Raw genomic sequence first — 27,203 nt, forward strand, 5'->3', positions numbered from 1 at the left:
TCTGTTACTGTATTTATCCGGAGAACAAAGGACATTTATATCCGATTTACACCACACCCACTTCATCAACCTAACTATACTGACCTGATGCTTTCTTTGAACTTGCGCTCCACTATTTAGTGTCAGCCGTCACAACCTCTACGAGTAATGTAGCACTCGGATCCGACCTTGCGGCTCTGAAGTACGTGGACAGTCGCTTACAGCTTATCTGTGCGCGCTCCGACCCCCATCCTTTGTTCCGGTAAAAAAGGAAATAGAATTGTTATTATTAGGATAATATATCTTACATTAATCTACGGTACTGTGTAGATTGTACCTCAGCCTCTAGACCCAAGTTCGAGATGGTTCTCCTGCACTATAGATTGCAATGGAGGGTATATAGCCCTAACTATACCACCCCAGTTCAGCCCTCCGCGCAACACCTCGTATACATGCACTTCCCAATTGACTACCAAATATGCATAACGCCAAAGATCGCAATACGCTCGGCACGCATCTCATGACGTCAAGCCACAACTCCGGGCTCGTTCATGCACCGATGCACGAAGTGACCGGGGGTCCTACGGAAATGCGGCAGGAGATGCAGACTTCTGTCCATTGACTAAGCATAGCGATGGCTATAGTCGCAGCGGCATGCACCTCGTGCTTCCCCCCGGCACTAATGCGCCCAATGACCAGGAATCCTGATGTGTTGGCCGAGAAAAGAATTGAAAAATACCTTTCTAGAACCCATGCTCGTGCAGAACTCATTTACGCCATATGCAGGTGCGTCTGGAGACTCGACGTTGGCCGTTGAAATAGGCTGTGCAATGTCTTAGCCCTTGACTTCAATCAGGCAACCCGTCTTGCTGTTCTAGGCTTTGGACATCTGTTTTGCTTCTTTTTATAGACGTCTTGTGATACTCTGTTATGCTTGGTCCTTGGTCTGTGTTTGTAATAGATTGGTACTCATTTAAAATAGCAATATGCCATATTAAATGCCCGTTTCAGCCCTACCAGATCGGATCGTGGCCACTTACTGAGCTTGGCAAGATGAGCGATCTGGACTAATATCTTCGTCTAGCGACTGTTTACTCGGCAGGCCTCCATAGCCAACCTGCAGGGTCAAAACAAGATTCGAAATCGACACCACCGAACAACCCAATCGCTCCATACAAGTCGAAATTGCCTTCCAGACCTTCGACGCCCCCGGAGTCTGCATCAACCTCTTCATGCAGATTCCAGCCCCCGGCCCTCTGTCCATTTCGAGTAAAGAAGATCTCCACCTCGCAGGTCTTCTTTTTGCCATCTGTCCCGACGTCCAGATTGTCAGGAAGAGAAAACTCCATCCCAATCCCAACGGTCTCTCCAACCCTAAACGCAGTGGTGAAATCCCGACCCCCAAAGGAATCATTGACAAACCGACACCCATCATCGGAGAATACTCCCAATCCACCCCGTTCCCAACCAGGCGATCTCCAAGAGGGATAAGGCTGAGCCGCAAACCCGATAGAAATCCCACTATCATCACCAGCAGGCCCAGCCCTGAAGGCCAACACCCTCACCTCAAAGTAAATAATCTTCTTCTGCTCGCGCACAAACGGCGAGTCCATGGTAGGAAAGTACATGGGCAACTGCGTCATAACAACACAATCCCCATTCCGGTCCGCACTATGACCATTCCAGCGTCCACGTGCGGTAGCAGTAACCTGACCATGCAATTCGCTCGGATGAACAGGTCTCAGATCATATGCTTGGACATCACTGTAGACAACATCTGAAGGCCGAGCAGGCAACCAAAGAGGCACATTGTCGCAGAAGTCGTGTGCTCTCTGGGCGTCGTCTTCTGAGGCGTTGCCGGTGCCTGACTGGAGGTAGCCTGTTATTGGTGGCGGGGGGAATGTGGCGGTGTCTGGGACTGCATCTTGCCAGTTGTGGTATGGTGGTGGGTTGGCCTCTGCCTGCATCTGATACTGAGTCTGCGGCTGGAACTGTGGCTGGCCGGAGATTGACTGTGATGCATCATAGCTTGGCGGTAGATCCTGAGGCTCTCTTCTGAAGGGGTTCATGACTGCAGATGTGGCTGGGATGTATATTGTGGGGAAATGAGATATTGATTGTGTCTGATGGAGGGAATACAAGGCTCAGTTGGTTGAAGTGAGAAGTGAGAGTGCCAAGCGGGGGGCAGTGCCAGTTTAACGTTGAACTTCCGATATTTGATCCAAGTTCTCTTTGAATCTTAGACAGAAGATATTTCAAACTTGACTGTCTCTTCTTTGTCCGATGCGGTGTAGACCACATTGGAAACTCTGGATCTGCACATGCTTGTCGACTCTTTGATACTAACTTGGGTGGTATTGAGGTAGAAACCAACAGTATAATAGTGTCAATACACTATAAGTTGTCTATACTACTGCCCGTGTGAGATGTCAAATATGAAGCTAAGAATAGGCCTGCAGGTTTCAGACGCAGTGACCAATGCAACATAGTGGCGGGTTTTAGAATTTCTCTTGATTCACTGAACGTGTCTCTTTTTTTTTCTTCTTCCAACTCGTATGGCCTTGGGGCCTTTTGTCTCTCGTTCTTCTTCACATATCGCATAACCTCTGATTTCTCTGTTTTTCTGCTCCCCACAGCTCACAACATCTCTGCGATTTGCCTCTCCTTGGGTCGCTCGGATAGCTGTTCAATGTCATTCGCTTTCTTTCAGTAACTACTCGGTCGCATTCAATGAGGATGTTGGAGCAGCCCCGCAGGTCGCGTCGATCGTCGATCACTGAACATCTCAACCGCGTGTTTAACAAGTCCCAGGAGGTGAGTATAGCATATCAATCACTGAACGCATGAACTGAATTTTTCTAGAAACGCTACAGTTCTTATGGTGACATTGTGCCTCCGGCTGTGCGTCGTGAGGCATTTGGGCACGAAAAGAGAGCAAGCGAACATTCGTGGAACACGCGCTCGTTGAACGATGACACTGGTCCAAGTTCAACTTCCTATTGTTCCATGCACTCTCGTTTGCCTTCTACTGGCACACCTGGCTCTAGCCCATCAGTCGCACCGGTTGGAGCCCCTGAAGATGACACGCCAACTCAGCCAATGACACCGCTGGCCATTAGCAAATCCAACGATGGAGACAAGATCTGCAAATCCCCAACCTGGGATACAAGCAAAAAGGAAAAACGCGTCACAAAGCGATTGGAGGCTGAGAGGAAGGAACTCGAGAAGCGTTTGCAAGCCCTCGAGGAGGCTCAACTCAATGTAGACCATGGAATCTACGACAGGAATTCCCGTCGACTGACCAAGAAGCAACCTGTCAGCACCTCGAGCAGATCTTCCAGTGCAAACAGGGAACGATACCGATCGTCTAGCTTCTCTTCGCTTTTTAGACGCTCTCGTTCAAACTCCAATGCCAGTGATACCGACTTCAAGTGTGCCGATGCCAGCCAGCTTCGAACAGATACTAATCCCCCATCTCTACCTTTGACTCTGCCAGAAAGATTTGGCACAGCCATCACTCGAGAGCTGGCTTCGAAACACGGCACATCTTTGAATCTATCCGCCCACCAGCAAAAGCAGAACCAGCAGAACCCAATGAACTCGGCAAATTCAATGCAACGCCGACTGGCCCTGCATTCGGCAGCCAAGTCTGATGACCTTCGCGAGAGTTGGAAAATGGCCGAGGCATGGAAGACAAAGAATGACGAAAATGTTCCAAATCCGCTAATGCCTGAGCAGACACAGGGCAATGTCAGTGGCTTGCCTAAATCCCCACACGGTGCTCAAGGTAGCGAGAATACTATCCCGCGTGACTTGGATCGTGAGCAGTTCTCTGCGGTGCTGAAACACGATCGGAAGAGTGCTCCAGTGAAGGACCACTCCCTTGAGCGTCTCAATCAGAATGATCGCTCAACCAGGGTTGTCAGCATGCCAATATCGAAAACCTCCACACAAGCTGACCTTCATCAGCATGCATCGCCCGTTCTCAAAGTGTCCACAGCGCGGCAGCTGCAGGCAATCCCCCCTCCAGAAACTATAGAGAGTGTATCAAGTTCATCTGCTGCATCAACCGTTGCATCAAATCATCCTCTCAACCTGATGCATGCAAACTCTACAGGGAACCTTGTCAAACCAGTTCGGTTGGACCCCAATACCCATACTCAACCAAAGATCTACAAATCTTCCCCTCTTGCTTTGAACCCTGCAACCACGGACGACATGGCTCAGAGAAATTCTAGGATCCCAAAGGCACCGACAATGTCAGATCTCCATGCCAACGCATCGCAGCAAGCACGATACCCCCTTCAGCCACTTCAGCGTGATGACGCTCGAGGGAGAAGTCGCTTGCCTACATCTTCTGGTACCAGCCAGCAGAGTCGATTCAAGGAAAACTTTCATGAGGGTCCAGAATCATCTGAACCGCCACAGATACCGACCAAAAGTAAACGGCGAAGTCAAGACAGCTGGAGGCAATCAACTGCTTCAATTGATAATGGTTCACCGCATGCATCAAAAGACGGTCCAGCTCCTTTCAAGGTGGCTGTTGTCCAATCTCCTTTCCACACGGGTAATTCTTCCTCTGATGAGAAATCTCATACGTCCTCCGACAAGGAGAACAAACGGACATCCAAAAACCTGTCCGATGGTAACTCTGTTCCTGCAAGATCTCCCCGTCGAAGCTCTTACAATTCGAATGATACATTGGGGAACCAGGAGAAGCAAAGGGGACCTGGAGGATTCATTTCAGGGCATAACCGCACGCCGTCATACACTTCTTCCCATGATGGACATTCGAACTACGATACTGCGGATGAGGATGCGGCTGATTCTCCCGGATTGCACCGCGACCCACTGAATCGCGTGGAAACTCAGCCCGAGGCCACCACGGAGACGACTCCCAAAGACCTCCCTGCAAGTCGACCGCCTCAACATGGCAGCCAACTCAGTGACCAACCTGATACTCCTCCGCTCAAAAACGGCCCTATGAGTAGTTTGAAAGGAAGGTCCCAAAAGAACAAACCGCCTCGCATACCCCAAACCATCGCCAAAATCTTCGTTATCTGCTGCCGCTGCAAATACTGGCAAGACATGCCTTCCGACGTCTACGCCCGACTTGCCTGCCCAGAACGTCTTGGTACAGAGTTTAAGCTTGGTCGATCCCGTTCAAAGAAGCATAATGTGCTCATCCCAAACCACAGTAATAACCGGCGACACTCTGGCTCACAAACATTCGGAAACCTTTCTATTTCCCGTGGCTCTCGGACTACACCTGATTTACGCCCAGCTCCTCTTTCGCCTCATAAAGTTACTTGCTGCTGGTGTGGTCACAACATGAGCCGGTCTTGCTGTGAGGGATGGACTACAATTGTTGAGATGCGCGAGCGTCATCATTGAGGGTCCACAAGTGATTGGTCTGATAGACCTAAATGAGGCAATATGGATGATGAGCTACTAACTTACGAAATGATTGAGTCATGATGTTACGATTAATTTTTATATCTTATTTGTTTCATGTTAGAATCCGAACCCCTCATAGTTTGCGGTTTCAGCCATGTTTCGGCCCAGATTCTTCTGTAGATTAATTTGATTTATGAATATGCATTTTGTGAGTTTCAAGTAGATCTCCTAATCATGCCATTGACCAAAATTTGATAGATGCATGTTCTATTTAGCACAAATGTATAGATCCAGTTCGCCAATTGTGAAAGTGGCTGAGATGACTCAGCAGGATGACAGCCCGCGCTGTTCTCTATTTTTTTTTTTTCCTCTCTTCACTCATCTCAACCAACACCCTCTGGAGAAGACAATATCTCTACAGAATCTAATGTGCATTCTGATGGCATCTGTCAAATAAAATAATCTACACTAACAGCTTCAGATCATACAGTCAACGACTCAATGACCTCCACACGCCGTCTCAGGCGTCAAAATCAGATCAAATCAGATCAGCCATTCGCAACTTTTCAGTCCAGCTGTCCCAGTCCATACCCGGATATATTCAAGGACCCTCTTTGAGGACAGTCACCGCAGCGTCACGTCTTGTGGCCGCGACCGACTGGAGCTGGATTGCGAGCCGGGGTTCTTTCGAGGATCTCGGCTCACTTGAAATTCATAAGTTGCCAGAGCAATAAAGGGCCTTCATAGTTCATGTTATACTTGCTCGAGTCTTCCCTTTGGGTAAACTTTGTCTACGAGAGCATGACTCCTTGCGCACTACATTCATATACAAATGAAATTTATTGCTTCTCAGTACATCAGTCCATACTGTAGACCTCATAGTCTGCTCTTCGCCTTCTCGTTGCCAACAACATTGACAACAACCTTGCCCCAAGTCTCCCGACCACCCAGCGCCTGCAAGGCCTTGGGCACACTCTCCAGCCCAACAAAGCTCTCATCCTTGAACGCAGTGCCCCTAAACTTCCCTTGAGCAACAAGATCAAAGATTCCCTTCCAAACATCACCGACAGTTTCGGTCTCAAACTTGGCATACTGTCCCCAATGCAGCCCAACCAAGCTAACATTCTTCAACAGCACACGGTTCAACGCAACCTTCTCAATCTTCCCAGCCGCAAACCCAATAACCAACAAGCGCGCATTCCAAGCAACACACTTCAAACTCGCCTCCATCATACCAACAGGATCATAAACAATATCCACACCGGCAGCCCCATTCCCACTTCTCTTCTCCTTACACAACTTCTTCACCTCCTCCGGCCAAGCCTTATTTCCATAATCAATTACGTAATCTGCGCCGAACTCGCGCGCAATCTGCCTCTTTCTCTCTGTCCCAGCAGTAGCAACAACAGTCGCCCCCATAGCCTTGGCAATTTGCACAGCAGCAAGTCCGACACCACCCGCAGCAGCATGAACAAGAACCCAATCGCCAGCCTTCACCCCAGCACGGTGAACAAGACCCCCATAAGAAGTAGGCGCAGTCACGAATAACCCAGCCGCATCTTCGAAGCTCCATCCAGCTGGAACGGGGAGTAAGGTGTGCTCAGGTGCGAGGACGTGAGTCGCATAGGCGCCCTGTGTAGCGCCGAAGACGCGGTCGCCGACTTTGAAGCGCGGGTTCTTGGAGGAGGTTGGGAGAGTGGTGATTGTGCCGGCGAATTCGGCGCCGCCGATCCACGGCAATGGTGGTTGGTGTTGGTATTTGCCTTGGATCTGGAGGATGTCGAAGAAGTTTGTGCCCGCCGAGTGGATTTCGATTAGGTATTTGTCTGTTGCTGGGGTTGGGGTTGGGACGTCGGTTACTTTTAGGTCCAGGGGGCCCTGTAGTATTTACAGATTAGTTTGGTTTGTAGGGTAGAGTGTAGATGGTTGGTAGGTACCTTGACGTATTCGCTGACTTGGACGGCACGCATTTTGAGACTAGGTTTGGTTTTGGTGTAGATTTGAAATTGGTATCGTCAAATATTACGATGGGATGGTTGAAGAAGAACAATGGAGATATAATTGAAAAGAAGAGCTGTAGAAGAGCTTGGTTTTCCCCGCGTGAAAGATGCCGAGGTTGCTTTTCGGATAACTTGAGGCGCTTGGCGGGTCTGAACACCGACATACAAAGAGCAATATCATAAATCTGTTCAGTGATGTATCAGTTAATTTCTATAAACCTCGTCAGTGTAATATTTGATACGTTTTTGTGACTCAACTTGGCCTCTCTCTTTCCACCTCTTTTGGAGTGCTTTGGGTTGATTGATCTAGAGCATGGAAAGCTGCGTGGAAAATGGACTCGTGACCTTTGTTGTGCCTTTATATACTTATTCATTCAACCGTAAATGTAGACTACAAATTATAGATTCAGAGGTATCAATATATACAAGTCCTGTTCAACGCCAGACTCCAACAAATAACCCCCCAAAAGCACAGCACCGGGTATGACAAGACAAGACAACCACCCATATTTCACATATTCAAATCAAAAGGTATCAGGTATCACAGGTATTTAATAATATAAGAAAGGAAAAGGAAAGAGTCAGCCCCTAATAGCCGATGCCAGGGGGCTTCTGGTAGTGATCTTGACCCATATAAGGCATGATGGGAGCGCACATCACCGACTGCGGACCAGACTGCGTATGAGAAGGAGACATCACTGTCTGAGGCTGACCATGGGACTGGCCATGCATCTGCTTCCTGTCGGCATGCTCCCGTCCAGCAGATTGCCCACCCATGTCATATTGCAACGACATGGCACGCTTCCAGTTCTTGTCGCCATAGCCATGGTGATAGTCATGTGCCTCGCTCTGGTAGTGAGGGTACTGGTGGTAGACGTGACCTGAGGCAGGCGGGAGGTAGCCAGTTAATGAAGGAGGAATAGGGGCAGCTGTCTGAGCGACGCCGTTGGGAGGAGTGATAGCCTCAAAAGGCAGTTGGAACCACTGGGCAGAATTGAGGCCGTAGTCAGCAGAGACAGAGCGAGGAGGCCAGGCAATCCCGGGAGTAGTGTTTGCAGTGCCACCAGGGCTGGGCAGACACGATTCCGGAGACAGAGGGTAAGCGGAGCTTGCAGGGTAAGACGGGGCCATGGCGGAAGTGGTGTTCACCATCAGGGCCTCGCCGACGGGAGAGGCGTGGGCGTGGTCAAAGGATGTCGCGGTTGGGCTGAGATCTGGGTAGGAATTGGAGTGGACTGCCGAGCGGTCCGACACAAGGGTATGCTCGCCCGATGGACTAGGCGTGAGTTGCTGGACGAGAGGCGAGTTCCATTTGGCCTGAGGGTGGTCCTCTGAGACGGGGGCGTAAATAGACTGAGCACCAGGCCAGTCATGGCGAGTTCTTGGGGGATCTCTGGGTAGTGGGCGTTGAATTGAAGGTTGCCGGGTCACGTCTCTGTCTGAGTCTGGCTCGGCGCTTGAGCTGGACTGGGCCTTCTTGCGAGTTTGACGAGACGGCTTGGTGACTCGCCACTTCTTCAGTCTGCTTCGTAGTTGGGTTTCACTGTGCAGTGTCAGGAGAACTCTGGACATTGAAGGCGATCAACGCACCTTGGATTGAAATCATCGGACCGGATCTGCTTGATGACCTGCTTCAATGGCCATTCCTCTTCCATGTACAACTTTGCAATCAACGCTTTCTTCTTCTCCCATACATCCGACGAAATCGAAGTTTTCATCCTTCAAAGGACAGAAACGCACTGTCCACGCAAAGGGGGGAGGGGAGAAAGAAAGAGTAGAAAACAATAAGACCAATGATCAGCGAAGGTAAAAAAAAAAAAAGAGACAGGAAACGGGCGAGACAGGAATATAAGTATGGCGCGGGGGGGGGAGGAGTGGAGAGGAACCGGGGAGGAACAAATATAGAGGTGTTTGTTAGGGCCAGTCCTCTATTGTCCCGTCGATCAGATCATGACGATAACATCCTTGACATGGTTATTAGCTGTGGATCTCTCGACGATCCTTGAAATACACTTGACATCTGCTTTTACTATTCCCAGTCAGGTGCTTGGCGCATTCTAACAAAGCAATACCAGGCTCCGAATTGGATGGATCACCTCTGACAGCCAACACACACTACGCTACACACTACACCTTGCTTTTCTTTATCTCTCTATGCTAGTCGACCTGTTCCATTCGGTATGGATTCACCGGTATCAAGACCCGGAAGCCGGGACCACCCAGAGACCCAGAACGGACAGATGGAGTCGTGATTTACAGTGCGTCTCCGCCGTGATAAGCCTGTGTCTAGCTTCATCCGCGGAGTTGGTTTAGATCTCTCTCCTCGTGGTCGCCGATCATTTCGGGATTTCCACACGAGACATTTTGTGGTTCTGCACCCCCCCCGGTGAATCTTCCCAAAACGAAGGGAAGCCGTTGGAGATTCGGAACCTTAGACCCTGACTCCATTCTCCTGGAATATTGGACCTCCCATGTGAGTTTCGGATCACATCATGTGCCTAGAATCCTACTGGGAACTATCGACGGGGCCCATCTTCCTGGGAACGCTTCTCCAGACCCAACTTGGTCCGCCCAACTGAACTAAGACGGATGGTGTCTGGACTAGTGTCAAGCCCCTCATGACTCGGGCCAATGGCTAAGGCATCCGTGGAGTACCGGTTCGTGCGAATGCCAATCGATCTGGCAAGCTGATCGCCATGGATCTGCCCGGGTCCTCAATAGTGGATGTTGGCAAGCTCCACGTTTTGTCTGCCCGGAAAACCACCCAATGGGAGCCCAACCAGACTCAGTACTATATACAATCAGGGCTAGTCTCGAGACACAGAACGTTTTGCTTGACGGGGGAGATGCTGAACCTGCACGGTTCCGACAGGGGCTGCCACTGCGTCTTAGTTTCCCCGCTGCCAATCACTGTTCTCCGTGCATATGTCACATCCTTCACCGGAGGTTGAGCTGTGGTTCAACATCTTCAATCGAACCTATGGGTTGAAGCTCTCCAACGGAAGTGAGAATCTGGAGAAATGCCGCCTTGCCTTGAGTCTCCATAGGCCAAACCTTATGCCTCTCTTTGTTAGAGAGCGTCTCAGATGGACAAGGATAGTAACAGTCCCGCCCCGGCTTTCCATCCGCGCGGGATCTCCAATCTTACTCACTCCAAGGCAACTACTTTACTATATCCCCTTTCGGACATACAAAGAAAATCAAATATTGACTTATGCCAGGAGTTCTGGACCTGTCGAGAGAAAAAGCAAAGTAAAAAAAAAAAAAGAAAGAAAGGAAGCAAAAAGTCCGAGTGTCTATCATCACTGGCATTTTATTTCCGCAATTTCCGCACTTTTCTTTCAATTGACGCCTTTCTCTGGTCTTTTTCTTAGGGCAATTCTTGTTTTGATTTTACTACCAGGCAATCAGCGCCACTAGCGGTCCGCGCTAATCCCTGGCGGCTCAAGCCGGGTGCAAGGCCGGGATATCAAATGGATATTAATGGGCTAGAGGATCTCCAGATCACCCTTGATCTGCTGCAACACATGGAGGTTGCCCGAAAAAAAAAAGAAAAAGAAAAAGAAAAAGCTTCAAAGCTTGGATCGCGGGTCTTCGCTCAATTCAGTATTCTCGTTGCAAGAGCCCTATACTATTCCGATTTCGGTGGCGACTGGTGGCGATCATGTGGAGATTAATCTCCAAGAGCCAAACATCGTTCATCCCGGTGAATGCTCGGCGACATTGTCCTGCGGATCTCCAACATGACCCCCTCATGCAGAAGAAACGACGAACCACGCCCGAGTCTTTTGATCCACTAACCCTAAGTCATGATCATATGCTTTCGCAACTCTCGTATATCCATCGTATCCGAGGTCCAAACGCATGCTATCCACACTTCCTCCCCATATTACCGCTGCTCGGAGACAGCTTGCCGAGGTAGTGGAATTGGCTTTTGGGGGAGATCGACCGGGCCACGGCTCTCCATTGGAGAAGGAGGCAGAAGAATAGGAGGAAGCCTCCCGAGTAGATCTGCCGTCATCTTCTCCGATCACGTTGCCTTCTCTTTTCGACTGGACCATTCTATCTGATACACGACATACATGGATCACTTGCGGTGTGCCAAACGTACTCTGCATCTCCTTTTCCACAACTTTTGCACCTGTTTCTCGATAAACTCGGTACCAAGGACTCTCCAACACTAATACCTGCACTAGCAACTATACTGGAACAGCCATGATCTCATACCAATCTATTTATGCCCTTGGCCAAGCACCCGGAGTACACAATAGGCAATTCCCCTGCGGTCCACGCCGTCCCATGATATTCTGTCCACCTAAACACCAGGGCTAAACGTTATAGTCCAGGTCCAAGCCCAGGGTCTGTCTATATTTCCGGCTGCAACATGATCTACCCCAACGAGACCCATGGCTCTGGGTGTGCAGATGTGCCCAGACCCACTTAACAAGTTGGGTAGCAGCTCCGGGTTAATTTAGAGTATTTGTCAATGGCTGGTTCCGAGTTCGGAGGCTATTTCGGATGTACTATGATGTCTATTTCGTTTCCACTGCTTTTCTTGAATAATACTATCTATCCATAGTGAGTCTCTATGGCATTCTAGATTAACCGTGGTTTAACCCTAAGAGGCAAAGTGAAGATGTATACTCCGTAGAAAGACAAATAATAAGTGGTAAATAGTAAAGACAAGCTCAGAATGAAAACAACGCAATTATACAGACTATTACACAAGGTTTGCCTCCAACCAGGGAGGAGGCAACTATCGCCAAACAGGCAGGGCGCTCCGAGTTATTGAATTGTGAAACGGTGCGGGTGGAGAAAAAAAAAACAAGCCATTGGAGCGAGAAATGCGCTCTCGTGACAACTTCCTAGCGTCGCCTCTTGAGATGATGCTCCTTGCCCTTTTTGGATTTCTTCTTGCTCTTATCTGGAGGCAGAACCAGGGGCTCATCCTTCATGTTCCACTCCATGAAGCGTAACAAATAGTCGTCGATGTGACCAGGCTGCACCTCCAAGTCTGGGTCCTCGGTGGGTACGGATTGTGCAGGGGTTCCAGAGCCATCGTCCAGAGGCGTGCCGACTTGTGCGGGAGTCCCATGTGAAGCACTGTGCTCCTCGAAGTCGCCATCGTCTGCATGCTCCTGTTCCTTCTGCGCGTTCTTGGCTGCGTCTAGATCCTCCTTGTCCTCTGCGTGCTCGAAGACGCGGGTGCCGGCGACGCGATTGCCCAGGACACGGTCCATGGCGGCACTGGCCTCATCCTGGCCGTCGCGCTCGTCGCTCTCGGCCAGAGCCTGAGTCTCCAATTTGGTGAAGTAGTCCGTGGTGAATTCGCCTTCTTGGATAATCACGTCGTCCAGCATACGCTTCTGATTGGCCTTGCGGAGAATGTTGGACTCAATGGTGTACTCGGACACGAATCGGTAAATATGTACGTCCCGAGTTTGACCGATGCGGTGGCAACGGTCTTGACATTGCTTGTCCATGGCTGGGTTCCAGTCTAGATCGTAGAAGATGACCGTGTCGGCGCCCGTAAGGTTGATTCCGAGACCACCGGATCGACTAGACAGGATGAAAGCGAGAATACGAGGATCGCTATTGAACCGCTCCGTAAGCATCTGTCGCGACTCGACCTTTGTAGTTCCGTCGAGCCGAAGATAGCGATGGCCATGAATATTGAGGAATTGTTCCAGAATATCGAGCATCTTGGTCATCTGAGTGAAGATCAATGCTCGGTGGCCCCCAGCTTTGAGGTCGCGCAACAACTTATCTAGGCGCTGTAGCTTGCCACAATCATACTGGAGAAGTCTCTTGTCTGGAAACGCAATAGAGAGGCGCATGCGTGCTTCATGGAATGGATCGTAAGGCTGATCTTTGCGGGTATTCGTCAAAAGCCGTGTCTCGACAGGAGTCAAGGCCGCTTCGTTCATACCTGCAGCGACGGCAGCAGGTGTGACACAGGCGAATCTCTGAACGTAACCATCCATTTCGAGGGCTCGCTCTTCGACAGTCAGAATCATCGAAGCGAGCACTGAGGATCGGCTCGACAGCCATTCGGACATTGAGCGCTTCCGTAGTGGTGCATTGGACAGAGCATGCTCCTTGGTGCCAGCCCTGAGGAATTCAACAAGGCTGCTACCATAGATAGGACGACGGCCGTGACGCTTGGTTTCAAAGTAGAGACAGCGCTCTAACTCGGCCATTCGCCTCTTGCGGCACGCGTTCTCGAGAGATTCCAATATAGTTTGCATGTTGGAGCCATCGAAGCCCATTTCCCAATTGGTTCGATTATACTGGCGTTCGCGAAGAGTTTTGAAAGGACCAATTGCCATGAGCCTCATACTGTCGTCGGCCAATCGCCGCGAGATGTCTTCGCGAGAAACGGGGGCGAGGTTGAGGAAATCCAAGTCTATCTTGGTGAGAGGGTGTTCAAAAAGGAGCCTTCGCCGAACAAGGGATTCCTTGACATTGAAATCTGTTACCACAGATCGTGGCATGGCAAAGGAGGTAGAGATGGGACGAGTTTCGAAAAGATCAGGGTGGTTGCAGACCTTACGAAGCTGCATGAGACAGTGGATGATAGAAAGGAAGTTTCCGGATGCGAGCGTCTCCTTGGTCTGCGCCATCGACATGAAGCCATCGTAGAGGTAGCGCTGACGCTTGGAGAGCCGACAGTAGACAACATGCTCGTACTTGCCGGGCATTTGTTTCTCAACGTCGGCCTTTAGCCGACGCAGAATATATGGACGAAGAACTGTGTGAAGTTTGGTAATGACACCCTTGGCTTCTTCGTCCATAGTTTCCCTGCCATGCTCCAAAATTTGTTCTACTGGACGGCGGAACCATTCAGAAAAGTCTTTCAGGTCTGCAAACCCTTCAACTCCACCACTTGAGCCGTCAGAGGGCATCAAGAAGAAGAGAAGGGACCAGAGCTCAGTCAAATTGTTCTGTAATGGTGTACCCGTTAAAAGAAGCCTGGCGCGGGACTTGAACGTGAGAAGGGCCTGCCATCTCTGCGATCGGAAGTTCTTGATGTTGTGCGCTTCATCGAGAATCATGTAGTGCCAGTTCCTTCGCTTGAGAGACTGCTGGTCTTGCAAGACGAGTTGATACGATGTAATCAGAACGTTCCAGGCATTATCGTCCGTCCAACCGCGGCGCTTCTGCTTGCGCTCTTCTTGATTACCATAGTATGTCATGATCTTGAAACCTGGGCACCATTTCTTGAACTCCATTTCCCAGTTGAGCATCACACTGGTGGGAACAACTACTAGATGCGGGCCCCAGACACCATGATCCACGGCAAGGTGAGCGAGTAGGGCAATTGTTTGAATTGTTTTACCCAGACCCATCTCATCTGCCAAAATTCCGTTGATGTGGTTGTTGTATAGACCTGCTAGCCAGTCCAAACCGTAGTGCTGGTATTCACGTAGCGTACCGCGGAGTAGTGATGGTATAGGTGTTTGCATACCAGGAGCAGGCGAGTGGGATATTTGCAATGCCTTCTCAATAGCAGGCTCAAGTGAAGAGACGGACTCGGGTTCAGATGGTTTGGTTGCAAATGTTCCCGGCGAAGCCTCACTGGACAGTTCGCCGCTGGGTTGGCCATCGTGGACGGTATCTACCTCCATAGGCTGGGGCTGATCAGCGTCATCTGTCACGCCAACAGGAGTGACTTCTTCAGCTTCTGGTTCAGTTGCCTCCTCTTCCATTGGGGTATCCATGACAGGTGTTTCTCCGCCAGTAGCAGGAGATGCTTCGGATGCATTGACAATATTGGAGGTTGTTCCTTCAGGCGAGTTGTCTTCAGGAAAATCGCCTTCGCTAGCTGTTGGTCCGTTTGGAACAAGAGAAACTTCATCCTGATCCTCAAAGTCAATCTCATCATCGTCTTGCTCGATATCCGTGCCTGCTTCCTTGACGTCCCGATCATCTTTGATTGCAGATATGTCTTTCTTGGAGAAGAATCCAAGCAAACCAGATCCATCATCCTCATCTTCATCTGATTCATCGTCCGAGGTATCAACTTGTTCAGGATCTGCATCTTCAGCTTCGTCCTCGCAGTCCTTGGGTGTGGAGATCTCCTTCTTGGAAAAGAAGCCCATCAGACCAGATCTGTCATCGCCATCTTCGTCTGAATCTCCTTCGCCCGATTCATCGGCTACCTCATCACTATCACCCATATCATCGTCCATATCGGTGGAGGCATCGCTGTCGTCCATGAGCACCGAGTCCACGTCATCAAGATTGGTATCTCCGGGGGTAGCTTGGGAATCGTCTTCTAAGGCAGTTTCGGGATCCATGGATTCGTTGGGGTTGGTCATCGCAGTGGTTCCAGAGGCTATTGACATTCGGTCGGTTTGATCATCAGGTAGGTTGGCGTATTTCATTCGGAGTTCTTCGGCTGTTAAGGCAGCATCATCATCGATATTTGCTTCGTCGTCAGTTGCGGATTCAGAACCCGACATATTGCTTTCATCGTCTTCGCCTGAGCCAGATTCAGAGCCAGAATCGAGGTCCTCATCATCACTCGTCGCAGGGGCGTCACTAGGCACTTCGCCTAATATCTCTGATCGCCGTTTCTCAAACAGCGCCGTGGACTTTTGGATCGCACGGTCAAGGGCTTGTTGGTCTTGAACTTTGCGCTCTTCTTCCCAGCGTGCTAGACGAACGCGGTCAATGTCGGCCCGGGTTAGGTCGAACATCTTCTGCAAATCCTTGGCCAACTGCTTGCGCTTCCCACGCATTTCCTCTTGTTGTTCGCGGAGAATATCCTCTGGGTTCTTATGGCGTTTCCGATAAGCATCTGCACACCATTGCGCAAACATTTTGGCGGTCTGTCGGTGACGTTTGTGCTCCTGGACGAGAAGCTTCTGGAAGAATAGCGCGTGTGAAACCAAATGATCTTGGTGCGAATATTGCGGTGCGGGTTCCTCCTGCTGCTCAGTAAGGTATGCCGAGCAAACTTCCGAGCTTAGCGGTCCACCAGCCTCCGCAGCATCCATAACCTCGCGCCGTCTGCGCGCTTCAATTATAGCCTCATCATTTGACAGTGTGTTCGACCGGTCTTCTTGGTCTACCCATTCCCGGAATGACGTGTATTTCTTCTGTGGGACATGGCCGGGGTGTCGAATCGGAAGGACAGGTTTGCCAACCTTGAGCCGTAATCGGGGAACCTTTTGTGAGCCCTGATCTTGTTCGTCCCCATCCATCTTAACATTATCTGGTCTTCCGTTAACTTCTTGCGCTAATGTTGAAAGGGAATGTCGATCGCGGAGAGAACGAGAGCTGGTCCCGTTTGTACCGGGGGGACGAGGTAGCGTTGCGGAACCTCGAGATCGTGTGCGCGAATGACTTTGTTTAGAAGCGGGCGCTTGTGAGACTCGTTGAGGCTTGGTGGCCACCGTGCGCGAGGATGGGGTTCTGGGGGATCCATTGGTAGTCTTCCCACCAAGCTTTCCATTGAGTTCGGCGCGTGACTGCGTCACGGATAATGGTGAGGAAGTGACCGGTTTGTTGCTATCGCGAGCGGACCTGCCATGCCCCTTCTGCGCTCCACGCGTGTGTCTCTTATCCGATGGCGGTTGGGATTCGACAGGGACCGCATTGGTCCGCGAAGACCTACGCTTCCCTTCAAGCAAGAACGATGTCGGGCCATCAAAACCAGCTTTCTTCCATGGCGGAGATGGTGGGCGTGAGGTGGAACGTGGCGATGAGGTAGAATCCGTCAGCCTGCGTTTCTTGGATGGAGGCTCTTCGGGTTGCGGGACAGCTTCGACATCTTTCGGCTCGGGAGGGATCGATTCGGGGGGCGCAGAATCCGTTGAATTTTCGATTTCAGACCCGTTGAGGGGTGTGAGATCAGACACAGGTGTTACACGTTCATCTTGGGTGGATGGGCCGTCGAGGCTGCCGTTTTGCATGACTTGTAGTCGCGGACGACAGGGGCCGGTTGTGGCAGGTGACCCCAGTTATCCCAACAATGGCGCGGTCAAAGTGAAATATTTTGGCATCAGCGAGTAGGTAGGATTGAGTGTATATGCCACACGAAGTTTGGCATGCTTATCGGCACCGTAGCGTTGATGGTGACGGAAAAGGATTGGAGATGGATGGAATACGTGGAGAGTGGGTTTTTCGTTGGAGCAATTACCTGGTCGCGCCGCGCGTGGCTGCCTTTCTGCCTGAGAGTCCTGTGACTGGGTGCCTCAGGCCACATTCCGCAAACCTCCATCCGTTCATCATCGACATTCAACCCCCTCTACTCAATTGGCTGTCTTGCCTCCCTCTGACACTCATTTGCTTCCGGTCGTTCAACAAAACAGTGAGTGCTTTGTCTAGCTCTACACCGATTTTTGTCCTTGCCCGAACTCTCTCTGACTCTCAATTCCTCCCAGATGCTATCTCAACGGATCCTAGCCCGGCGCCTCCCCCAAGTGGCCGCCCGCGCCATTGCTCCCCGCGCAGCATTCTCTCAGGCCCCAGCTCTCCGCGCTGCTGAAGTCGAGGATCCCTTCCAGGTATATACCTTCTATGGCGCCTATATGGTCTTCCCCGCCTGGTAGCGACGGCATCTAACTTCGACACAGAACAACAACTACCCCAACCCTCCCCGTGTGAAGCGGGCCTTCAGAGATCCCTACGGCGGCTGGTGGGACGCCCAGGAGAAGCGCAACTTCGGTGAACCTGTGCACGAGGACAACGAAATCCTCGGTGTGTTCAGTCCCGAGCAATACACTCACGTCTCCGCCGGCAAGGGCTTCTTCCACCTCGGATGCTTCGTTGTCGCTTTCCTCGGCGTGTGCGGTGTTGTCAGCATGTACTACCCGGACAAGCCCAGTGTTCCCAAGACCTATGCCGACGGTCTGGAGAAGGAGCTGGGAGGGCCCAATGCCCTGCCGGTACGTGATCATACATCACATCTGTGGAAACCATGAGCAGACGAACTAATACTTTTATCTAGGCCCGCAAGTCCGGTGAGGACAAGTGGTGATTGATATCTGGTTTCTTTTTATTGTTGTGTAAATACCAGTACGATTTTTTCTATTCGGCGTCACTTGAGGGACTGATGGTCGATTGGCCGACAGTCCCATGTTTCAAACCCGAAAAGCCCGATTACATGTTCGGAATGAATTTGGATTGAAACTACTTTGGTCTTTGTAGACTTGCATCTGGAGTGATTGATATCAGTAGAGGGACAAAGAATAAAGAGGCAACCCTGTCGCAGTATCAGCTCCTTTGCGCAAAGGCATTGCGTACTGGGGATGATAGTGGTATAAGTTACACCCTTGCTTAAATTGACGATCCCTGTGTAGTCCAGGGAGAACAAGGACATCCCCTTGGAACTACACCTCCGTACAGGGGATGTAAACACCATCAGGTAGACATTGTTTTGGGCGCCTACGTCAGTTGGTTCGGGAGCTTTTTGTTTCACCTCCGCCCCTCTCTCCCCTTCAATTAATTATCCCCTCTGGTTTTGCGACAGCTTTTCACTTCTTTCAGGAAAGTATCCTGAAAAGCCTCTATCGCCCGGCGTGGTCTTCCACTCCATGGTCCCGCATTCCGGTGTCTTTTACCTTGCAACGTTGCACGAATTTAATTGAGCATCACCCCATGTCGACAGCATCTAGCCAATCCCGAGGAGTCAACCGACGGATTAACAGCCTCCAAAATGAGGGTCGCCATTCGCGCAACTCCTCTTTGTCGCGGCGCCGCCCTCTGAATGCCAACGTGGCATACAGCCATGCTGTTCGAGTCGCCTATCTCGCCTACCTCCTCCACCCTCGCTCCCGTCGCATCCAAAATGCCCCCGCCGCGCCGGCGCGGCCAAAGCGATCATCGACTTCAATTCATGATTTGATGAGTGACTTTTCACTAGTCCGGGATTCCAAGAGCACGAGAATTCCCCATGGTTTCGTGTCCGAGCTGGAGAAGCGCTTAACGGGCGTGTTGATGGGAAAGGAGAAACGAAAGGAATACCAAGATCACCTGGTGGTGCGGACCTTCGCCGCTTTCCTTAACACTCTGAAAGAAGATTCATTCCGAAAGCGCATGGAAAAGGACCGACGCGCTGAAGACCTGGTCCTTATCTTCTACTCCAATGCGATCAAGGAGCTGGGCAAGGGCAAGGATCATGACGATGATAGCTGGAAACTGATGGTGGATCGACACGTTGCTCTTTTCGTCCGGCTCTTCGGTCTCATATTGAAAGATCACGACTGGTCCAAGGACCGTCCAGAGCTGGCGAATCGCTTATCGGTGCTCGAGAACAAGCTTCTTCTGCAAGATCAGGATCTTATGGAAGGAAATGGACCTACTTCAGCGACAGAGGCCCCTGGTTCATTAAGTTATAATGTGAAAGACATGCCCCTGGTGCTGCATGTCACCAAAATCTTTGGGATGACAACAGCCCAAGCGCAGTCCGAGATCGATAAACACAAGTCCATTTGGACTGAAAAGGCCGCCCTCCAGGACCTCAAGACTTATCAGGCACACCTGAATCTTCAAACTCACAAAACACTATCAAGAGATGATTTTGAGTCGGATGATGGTTACGAAAACTGGAAGAAGAGCGAAGGCCCTGATCTCTCACAGATGATGCTTGCAATTGTGCAGTCCAATCCAGAGTTGGCTAAAAGCACCCCTGGGTCTCTCCCTCAGTTCAACCCTAACTCTAGCGAACATCCTGATTTGTCCAGAACATCCTCTGGTCGAACTGACAGAACATCCTATGTCATCGATCAACCCCTTGACCTCAGTGGTCTCACTTTGGATGAAACAGACGAATCTGATACTTACGCATTCATTCCATCCGACCCTAGGGCTGTGTACAGATACATTTTAGCCCAGACTTTGAGTCATGATCTACGAGACCGAGACCTCGAAGCTTCCCAAGCGACATCTGATGTGCCTTCAATGAAACTGTTCTCAAAGCTGTCTACGGAGATGCTTAATGAATTATGTCTCCGCTGGCGGATTCCCAACTTCTCCCGGGTCGTGTTGTTCCTTGATGTGGCCCAGGCTAAATTCGTCGACAATGAAATCGATCTCGATACTCTTGATTCGGCATTTACGTTTGTGAAGGATACGCCTGCAGGACAAGCAAACAAACGCAGTAGTTTTGTGGCTTCCGCGATTTTCGACCGGCGACGATGGACTGTTCATGACCTTCAAATGATGCAAGTACTTCTATCCAAGCTCCATGAGGCTTTGTTGAGAGAGCTGTACGAGGTCATGATGGATTGTTTCGAGGCAAAGCCGCGCCCTATCGGTCCAGTGATGTACCTTCTCGAAACACACATCCAAATGGATCCGAACTACATCGAGGATCCGGAGGACATCGATCGATTCTGTTCGTATGTGCAAGACGGGCTGGCCCAGAAGGCCACGGCGAAATATCAAAGCCTTCTTGGCCAACTCATCCCCGTGGAATCAGAGGCTTGGGATCCTCAGCATGTCACCGAACTTGGAGATGCAATCACAAAGCTTGCAGCGAAGATCCAGAAACGTTATCGTAACAATCCAGAAATCATGGGGTATGTCTCACATCGTGTCTAATTGACCAATGGCTAACCAACAACAGGGTTAATCCTTATACCACTTTATGTTCCATTGTATTACCAATGTTTGCTGAAGATGCCCATGAAATGGTTATCCGGATTCTCGAACAAGCGAAAGAGAGGGGCGAGGAGATCGCCATCGATGATGGCTTCGAGTTATACAAGGGCCTTGCTGCTGTCAGGCAGTTGTTCACACAAACCCATCCCGGGTAAGACATACATATACTGCTTTACTGGTGCTGATGGCTGACCGAATTAGTGCAACCTTCCCATTCCATGTGGAGACTCTTCTTCAGGAATTTGTCTGGAGATGGCTGCGTCTGACAGACCAAAAGGTCATGGATTGGGTTAGTCAAGCTACGAGACAAGACGCATTCACCGTTCGTGCCGAAGGAACGGCCGGTATCGCACCTGAAGATGATCGACACAGTGTCTCAGTGATTGATATCTTCCGATCTTTCAATCAAGTGGTTGAAAGCCTTGTGCAGCTGGAATGGGACGACGATCTCCAATATGCGAAATTCATGACGCATCTTTCCAACTCGATTGGTAAGGGTGTGGCGACATATTGTGACTCTTTGGAGAAGATGTTTGCGCGGGAGTTGGACCGTCTCACGCCCGAACAAGAGGCCGCATTGAACCAGACCACACAGGAGAAGCTGATGCAATTCGCCAAGGACACATGGACAAACAAGGACAAGATCGAACCATTCCAGTTCTACTCGGAGGTATGTATGCACTTTCAGTTTCGCGAATGGCGTCTAACTTTCTATAGTCCCTGGTGAAACTGAACAACATTGAGTATGCGCTTGCCCAACTTGACAAGCTCGAGAACGACATCAATGTCGATGGGTGCGCCGAAGTCATTGCGAGAAACACCCCTCCGCAGCTCAAGAAGGTCCGCAAGTCTACCACCTATGTCTTCACAATCAAGGTTGTGGAAGCAGAAGATTTGAAGGCGTGCGATATTGGTGGTGGCAGTGATCCCTATGTCGTCTTGACGGACGAATATCAGAAGCGAATTGCCAAGACACGCACAATTTACAATAATCTTAATCCCCGCTGGGAGGACACTGTTGATCTGACAACTCAAGGTCCCCTTAACATGATTGCTACTATTTGGGACTGGGATGCAGTGGGCGACCACGACTATGTCGGCCGTACGTCAATCAAGCTGGACCCAGTCCACTTCAGTGACTTCTTGCCAAGAGAGTATTGGCTCGACCTTGATACTCAGGGTCGGCTTTTGCTCCGAGTCAGCATGGAAGGCGAGCGCGACGATATCCAGTTCTACTTTGGCAAGGCTTTCCGTACACTAAAGCGTACCGAAAGGGACATGACTCGAAAGATCACTGAGAAGCTTTCTGCATATATCAGTCACTGTCTTTCCCGTCGGACATTGAAGTCTCTGCTCTCGCGTGGTATCAGCATCTCCAGTGTATCAAGCTTCCTGAACCGCAACCGAGCTCAACCAGCTGCTTCCGGACCAACGCCAGCCGACGTCGAGAACGCCTTGGATCCTCTATTCAACTACTTCAATGACAACTTCGCCATCATGAACAAGACACTCACACCCGAGGCTATGAAGATGGTGATGGCCCGGTTATGGAAGGAAGTGCTTGCAACCATCGAGAGTCTGCTCGTGCCACCTCTTTCCGACAAGCCATCCCACCAAAAACCCCTAACCATCCAAGAAGTCGACATCGTGTCACGCTGGCTCGTGCTGCTATTAAACTTCTTCCACGCCATCGACGAAGAAACAGGCGAGGCAGGCGGTGTCCCAATCGACATCTTGAAATCACCCAAGTACCACGAAATCCAAAGTCTGAACTTCTTCTACTTTGAACCAACCGAAAATCTCATCCGCACCTCTGAGCGCATGGCCTCGGCAACAGTCAACCGTCAACAAGCGAACCGCAACCGAGCCTCCGCACCTGCACACCTCGGCGTCGGCGCCGGCACAGGCCATGGCGGCTTAGGTCTTCCGGCAGCTCGTCGTGGAAAGAGTATCATGCTTTCCCGCAATCTAGGCACAATGAAGAAAGCGAAAGAAGAGAAACGCAGAGAAGCCCAAGCCGATCCAAACGACGACATGATCCTGCGTATTCTCCGTATGCGCCCTGAGGCCGCAGGCTACCTACGTGATCGTAGCCGGCAGAAGGAAAGACTAGCTGCAGCCGCAGCCGCCGACGCCATCGTGAAGCAGAGTCTAATGGCCGGAGCTGGGAGTCGCATGAGTGGCATAATGCCGCGCGCGAGATAAAGGAAACATGGAATTGGCACGCCTTGTATGTTTTTTTTGGTTGTTTTATACATCAGCCAGCAATGTTTCCCTTGTGCCTTCTGTTTACTGCCTGTCTCATTATGCATGAACCTTGACCTTATGATTCCCATTGGCATCTACTTGTACCAGTCCATATTACTTCAGATGGAACGGAAATGGAAATAATCAGATACCAATCGAGACAATGCCAGTAACGTAATTCAATTGAACCAATCCTTTCATTGCTATATCTATATCTACATTTATATTCCATACTGAATTCATTTGATCAAGTTTTCATTGTATCTTATCTAGTAAAAAACATTCATTCAAAGAACAACCCCTAATTTACTCGAGAGCAATGCACTCAATCTCAACGGGGACACCCTTGGGCAGCTGATGAACAGCAACACAGCTACGAGCGGGCTTGTGGACAAAGAACTTCTCGTATGTGGCGTTCATTTCAGCGAAGTTGGCCATATCAGTCAAGAAGACCTAGATCGATATCCAATCCAATTAGCAGATATATCGATATTGAAGGGTTTGGAGCAGGAAACGCACGTTAACCTTGACGATCTTGGAAACGTCGGAGCCGGCAGCAGTCAGGATGGCCTTGATGTTGTCACAGCAGACCTGGGTCTTCTGGCCGATGTTACCCTCGACGAGGTTGGCGGAGGCATCAGCGGGGATCTGGCCGGAGACAAAGATCTGGCCGTTGGCGCGGATGGCCTGGGACTGTATCTCGTGTTAGAATATGGTGTTTCGAATGTGTATTGGTATTGGTTTGGGTGTGTTGAGGTCAATTATCCGACTTCGGCCTTGGAGGGGTAGCTCGCAAGGTAGACAGTAGACATGAATGTGAACACCTGGATACTGGGTATGGGGGAGAACGTACGTAGGGGCCGGCAGCTATTGGATAGATATGTTAGTGGATTGTTTCAATGTGATTGTATTCCGTGAGGACTGGAATTGAGTATTGTATCCCCGTGATAGCTGTGGGACTTACGAGGGCAGGCGTCCTTAGCGGAGATGGTGGACATGGACATTTTGGAGGTGAGGAATTGAGGTCTGGAAAGGATAGAAGGACGAGGAATAATAGTTTGAGAGATAGACAAGAGACGAGAAGTTGGGCGCAGCATGAGGAAGAAGTAGGGTGATGAGTGCCCCGCTCTGCGAGTTTCCCTCGGAGAGCGTGTAAGCTCCCCGATGAAGTCATCTGGTCTTTATTCATCTTACGTCTTTATAGGGAATGGAATACTGTAGTAGATAGAATGGAAGGATTGGATAACGATTGGGCTGATACAATGCTAGAATATTAAGTCGTTTCGTCGTGTTCACATTACTTGCCCTGCGCCTTCCAGGAACATACTGTACAGAGAATGATTCTCACGATTTGCCCAGGTTGCGCGCAAGCTGCTGCATGAGGCTGGCTGTCTGTTCGGCGGAGTACCCGAAGAAAACGGGCCCATTGAAGGTAATGTGGGAGGGATTGGAGGTGGTTGAAGAAATATCAGGTTTGGTAGTTGGGTCTTCGCTCGCAGGAGCAGGAATAGGAGGAGCAGGCGTCTCTTCTGTAGTTCGGCCTTTCTCATCCTTTGGCCATTCCTTTGCCCAATCTTTCCAGGGTCCTTCGGTCTCGGGCTTGGGGGCTTCGGCTGGCTTCGGAGCACCGTGGCCGAAGGGACAACGGCCAGCAGATTTGGCAGGGGCATCAACACTGGCGTCGGCGACATCTGCAGACTTCTCGGGCGATGTATTGGACTGGTCGATGGGGATAGGTACAGGCGCCGAACCGGAGGTTGGCACAGAGGCAGGAGGGAGGTGTGTGACAGGCACTGAGATACCCCAAGGCCTGCTCGGGGATTCACCCACACGGACTTCGCGGAGTGGACGGTCGAAGTGACTCTCACGATTATCATCATCTTTATTCGGAGCTCCAGGCGTCTCCGGGTCCACGTTCTCCGCCCATTTCTCAACACGCTGGGTCGAAGCCGAGGTTGAGGACTTGCCCTCGCCGTTTTGACATTCCGGTAAGAAGGCTTGATGCTTGACTCCCAGGCCAGCGATCATGCTAGTGAGCCCGCCATACTTAGCATCCAGGTGTCGCATGTCCTGTGGATTGCGTTGGTATCGGTTGACGCAGATTGCATGACTCCGAGGAATTTCATGTTTGTGTCGTTCAACATATTCAGCGATTTCCTCTGGCGAATGCTGATCTAGGAATCGGATTGGGCATCGAGAGACGGGGCATGCGCCTTTCGATGATGGGGCGGATGGAGTATTGCTGGAGCGTCGTTCGTCCAGCTCGGCTTTGATAGGATCGATATGCTCATGCCCACAGGTAGAGTCGATCTGGATCTTTGGAGCAGAGCTTCTCCCACTAGGGACCTCACTTCCGTTCTGCATCTTATTCGGTTTGGAAAATGGGCAATGCAGATTTCCTTGTGTACCATTGGTGGTGAAGTCCTTCTCCAGCGCAGGTGGTGGGGATGGAACCCGCGCGAGGATGCAGGAATTGGATCTTTGAGAGAGGCCATCTTGAGAACGGAGCAGAGACTTGCAGCCTTTGACTCCGTCCTTGATGGCCGCAGTGGTATTTTCGTCTACATTTTGGTGTGCAACGAGGGTCTTGATTACATCCTTGGAATTCAGCGGTTGTTCCTCCACCCGAGGCTTGCTGTGTACGAGGCCCTGACGGTATTCTTCTTGCTGCGCGAGCAGTTTGGTACGAACGTCCAGTGCACGAGGTCTATCTTGAGGAGGCAGTGTTTCTATAACATCGGAGTACTATTTGCGAATTAGCGATGGTCTCAAACCACATGAAAACAAGCAAAGCAATAAAAGTCTCATCAGATAATACATGTTAATCCGTCACCGCCACAATTGTGACTACTGATCTAGAGCTAATCAAAATTTCTCATCACTTGAGACAAAGCAAACGCAGGGGAAACAGGGGGGTGGAAATGGTGTATTTACCTCCTTGAAGACCTTGTCCATATGCTGGAACATCTCATTTTGTCTGTGAGTAAGTCGATAAACGGTTAGCAGTAGGGCATCGAAGGCCTTTCCCACAGCCTGAAGCTGATCATGTTGCAGATCCGGCTGCATCTCAGCAAGAGCAGCAGGTGACATGCTGAAGGTATTACAATCAGAAATAATTCATCTGAGGAAGTGGCTTGCAAGATGCAACGCCGACTTCAAAAACATGAGTGATGGAAAAAAGGAAAAGAGGCTCCTTTATACGGATGGGCTGACACCGGAAAAACGTGAAGCGAGATGGCCTGTGCGTTCGGTCATGTGATGTACTAGTCTGTTTTGGGTGATGTACCCTGGGCACCTACGTCCGTATAGTCCGGAGTACATGTGAGGTGCACGGTACATATACCTGCAACTGATTATGTATGATATTATACTAAGGTGACGGTTTCTTGCTTGGTGGATCGGCCATTCAAAGTGCTAGTGAATATATATGAAGTATTAGCTTCGTAGTTCTCAACAAGAGAGAAGATATATATGTATTTGCATCATTTATTACAATATTCGAAATAAGTAAAATAACAATGACTAGTACTAATGGATAAAACCCAAAATAGGGATGAAATATAAAGCATAATTATATGCCAACCACAATGTAGAGGCTAGGAGAGTGGAATGGAGCGACAACCCTGGAAGATGAAAACTTAACTTAGTCATGGAAATACTCGAAGTAGTTTAATGTCACTAGCCAACAATAATACTGGGTTATGTAACCATAAATCGTTGCTCCTTCAACAGCCCGGCCGGGCTAGCTCAATCGGTAGAGCGTAAGACTCTTAATCTTAAGGCTGCGGGTTCGACCCCCGCGTTCGGCTATTCCTAAACACCGTCCTCGAGTGAGCAATTCTTTTTTTCTTTTCTTTTCTTTTTTTCTTTTCTTTTTTTCTGTTTTTTAATTCATATCGAATGTGTTTAATTCAAAGATTCAGTAAATTTAACTTCGTTCTGTGAATCCACGGTACAAAGTAACCTAGT

General features: G+C 50.1%; 9 protein-coding genes across 9 annotated transcripts; 3 read left to right on the forward strand and 6 right to left on the reverse strand.

Moving 5' to 3' along the window:
- Positions 1 to 1,070: 1,070 nt before the first annotated feature.
- On the reverse strand, positions 1,071 to 2,048 carry N7508_003760 (SSH4 family protein; the record flags this gene model as incomplete). The annotated part of the gene is made up of 1 exon (XM_058461826.1): positions 1,071 to 2,048. One exon carries the CDS (start codon positions 2,046 to 2,048, stop codon positions 1,071 to 1,073), a length of 978 nt encoding a protein of 325 aa, XP_058322403.1.
- Positions 2,049 to 2,715: 667 nt separating this feature from the next.
- N7508_003761 (uncharacterized protein) lies at positions 2,716 to 5,373 on the forward strand (the record flags this gene model as incomplete). Its single annotated transcript, XM_058461827.1, has 2 exons — positions 2,716 to 2,793; positions 2,842 to 5,373. 2 exons carry the CDS (start codon positions 2,716 to 2,718, stop codon positions 5,371 to 5,373), a joined length of 2,610 nt encoding a protein of 869 aa, XP_058322404.1.
- Positions 5,374 to 6,252: 879 nt separating this feature from the next.
- Positions 6,253 to 7,346, reverse strand: N7508_003762 (NADPH:quinone oxidoreductase family protein; the record flags this gene model as incomplete). The annotated part of the gene is made up of 2 exons (XM_058461828.1): positions 6,253 to 7,254; positions 7,314 to 7,346. The coding sequence occupies 2 exons, from the start codon at positions 7,344 to 7,346 to the stop codon at positions 6,253 to 6,255; spliced, it is 1,035 nt and encodes a 344-aa protein (XP_058322405.1).
- A 618-nt stretch (positions 7,347 to 7,964) lies between these two features.
- N7508_003763 (Clr5 domain-containing protein) lies at positions 7,965 to 9,094 on the reverse strand (the record flags this gene model as incomplete). Its single annotated transcript, XM_058461829.1, has 2 exons — positions 7,965 to 8,919; positions 8,967 to 9,094. 2 exons carry the CDS (start codon positions 9,092 to 9,094, stop codon positions 7,965 to 7,967), a joined length of 1,083 nt encoding a protein of 360 aa, XP_058322406.1.
- A 3,147-nt stretch (positions 9,095 to 12,241) lies between these two features.
- swr1 (putative SNF2 family helicase/ATPase (Swr1)) lies at positions 12,242 to 17,296 on the reverse strand (the record flags this gene model as incomplete). The annotated part of the gene is made up of 1 exon (XM_058461830.1): positions 12,242 to 17,296. The coding sequence occupies one exon, from the start codon at positions 17,294 to 17,296 to the stop codon at positions 12,242 to 12,244; it is 5,055 nt and encodes a 1,684-aa protein (XP_058322407.1).
- A 471-nt stretch (positions 17,297 to 17,767) lies between these two features.
- N7508_003765 (uncharacterized protein) lies at positions 17,768 to 18,363 on the forward strand (the record flags this gene model as incomplete). The annotated part of the gene is made up of 3 exons (XM_058461831.1): positions 17,768 to 17,890; positions 17,960 to 18,271; positions 18,334 to 18,363. 3 exons carry the CDS (start codon positions 17,768 to 17,770, stop codon positions 18,361 to 18,363), a joined length of 465 nt encoding a protein of 154 aa, XP_058322408.1.
- Positions 18,364 to 18,983: 620 nt separating this feature from the next.
- On the forward strand, positions 18,984 to 23,192 carry N7508_003766 (C2 domain protein; the record flags this gene model as incomplete). The annotated part of the gene is made up of 4 exons (XM_058461832.1): positions 18,984 to 20,905; positions 20,953 to 21,138; positions 21,189 to 21,657; positions 21,705 to 23,192. The coding sequence occupies 4 exons, from the start codon at positions 18,984 to 18,986 to the stop codon at positions 23,190 to 23,192; spliced, it is 4,065 nt and encodes a 1,354-aa protein (XP_058322409.1).
- Positions 23,193 to 23,540: 348 nt separating this feature from the next.
- N7508_003767 (uncharacterized protein) lies at positions 23,541 to 24,238 on the reverse strand (the record flags this gene model as incomplete). The annotated part of the gene is made up of 4 exons (XM_058461833.1): positions 23,541 to 23,687; positions 23,754 to 23,927; positions 24,088 to 24,101; positions 24,199 to 24,238. The coding sequence occupies 4 exons, from the start codon at positions 24,236 to 24,238 to the stop codon at positions 23,541 to 23,543; spliced, it is 375 nt and encodes a 124-aa protein (XP_058322410.1).
- A 340-nt stretch (positions 24,239 to 24,578) lies between these two features.
- Positions 24,579 to 26,324, reverse strand: N7508_003768 (uncharacterized protein; the record flags this gene model as incomplete). Its single annotated transcript, XM_058461834.1, has 2 exons — positions 24,579 to 25,979; positions 26,169 to 26,324. The coding sequence occupies 2 exons, from the start codon at positions 26,322 to 26,324 to the stop codon at positions 24,579 to 24,581; spliced, it is 1,557 nt and encodes a 518-aa protein (XP_058322411.1).
- Between the last annotated feature and the right edge of the window lie 879 nt (positions 26,325 to 27,203).

This window comes from Penicillium antarcticum, assembly GCF_028974205.1.
Source record: "Penicillium antarcticum strain IBT 31339 chromosome Unknown utg000003l_segment0_segment0, whole genome shotgun sequence".
NCBI lineage: Eukaryota > Fungi > Ascomycota > Eurotiomycetes > Eurotiales > Aspergillaceae > Penicillium > Penicillium antarcticum.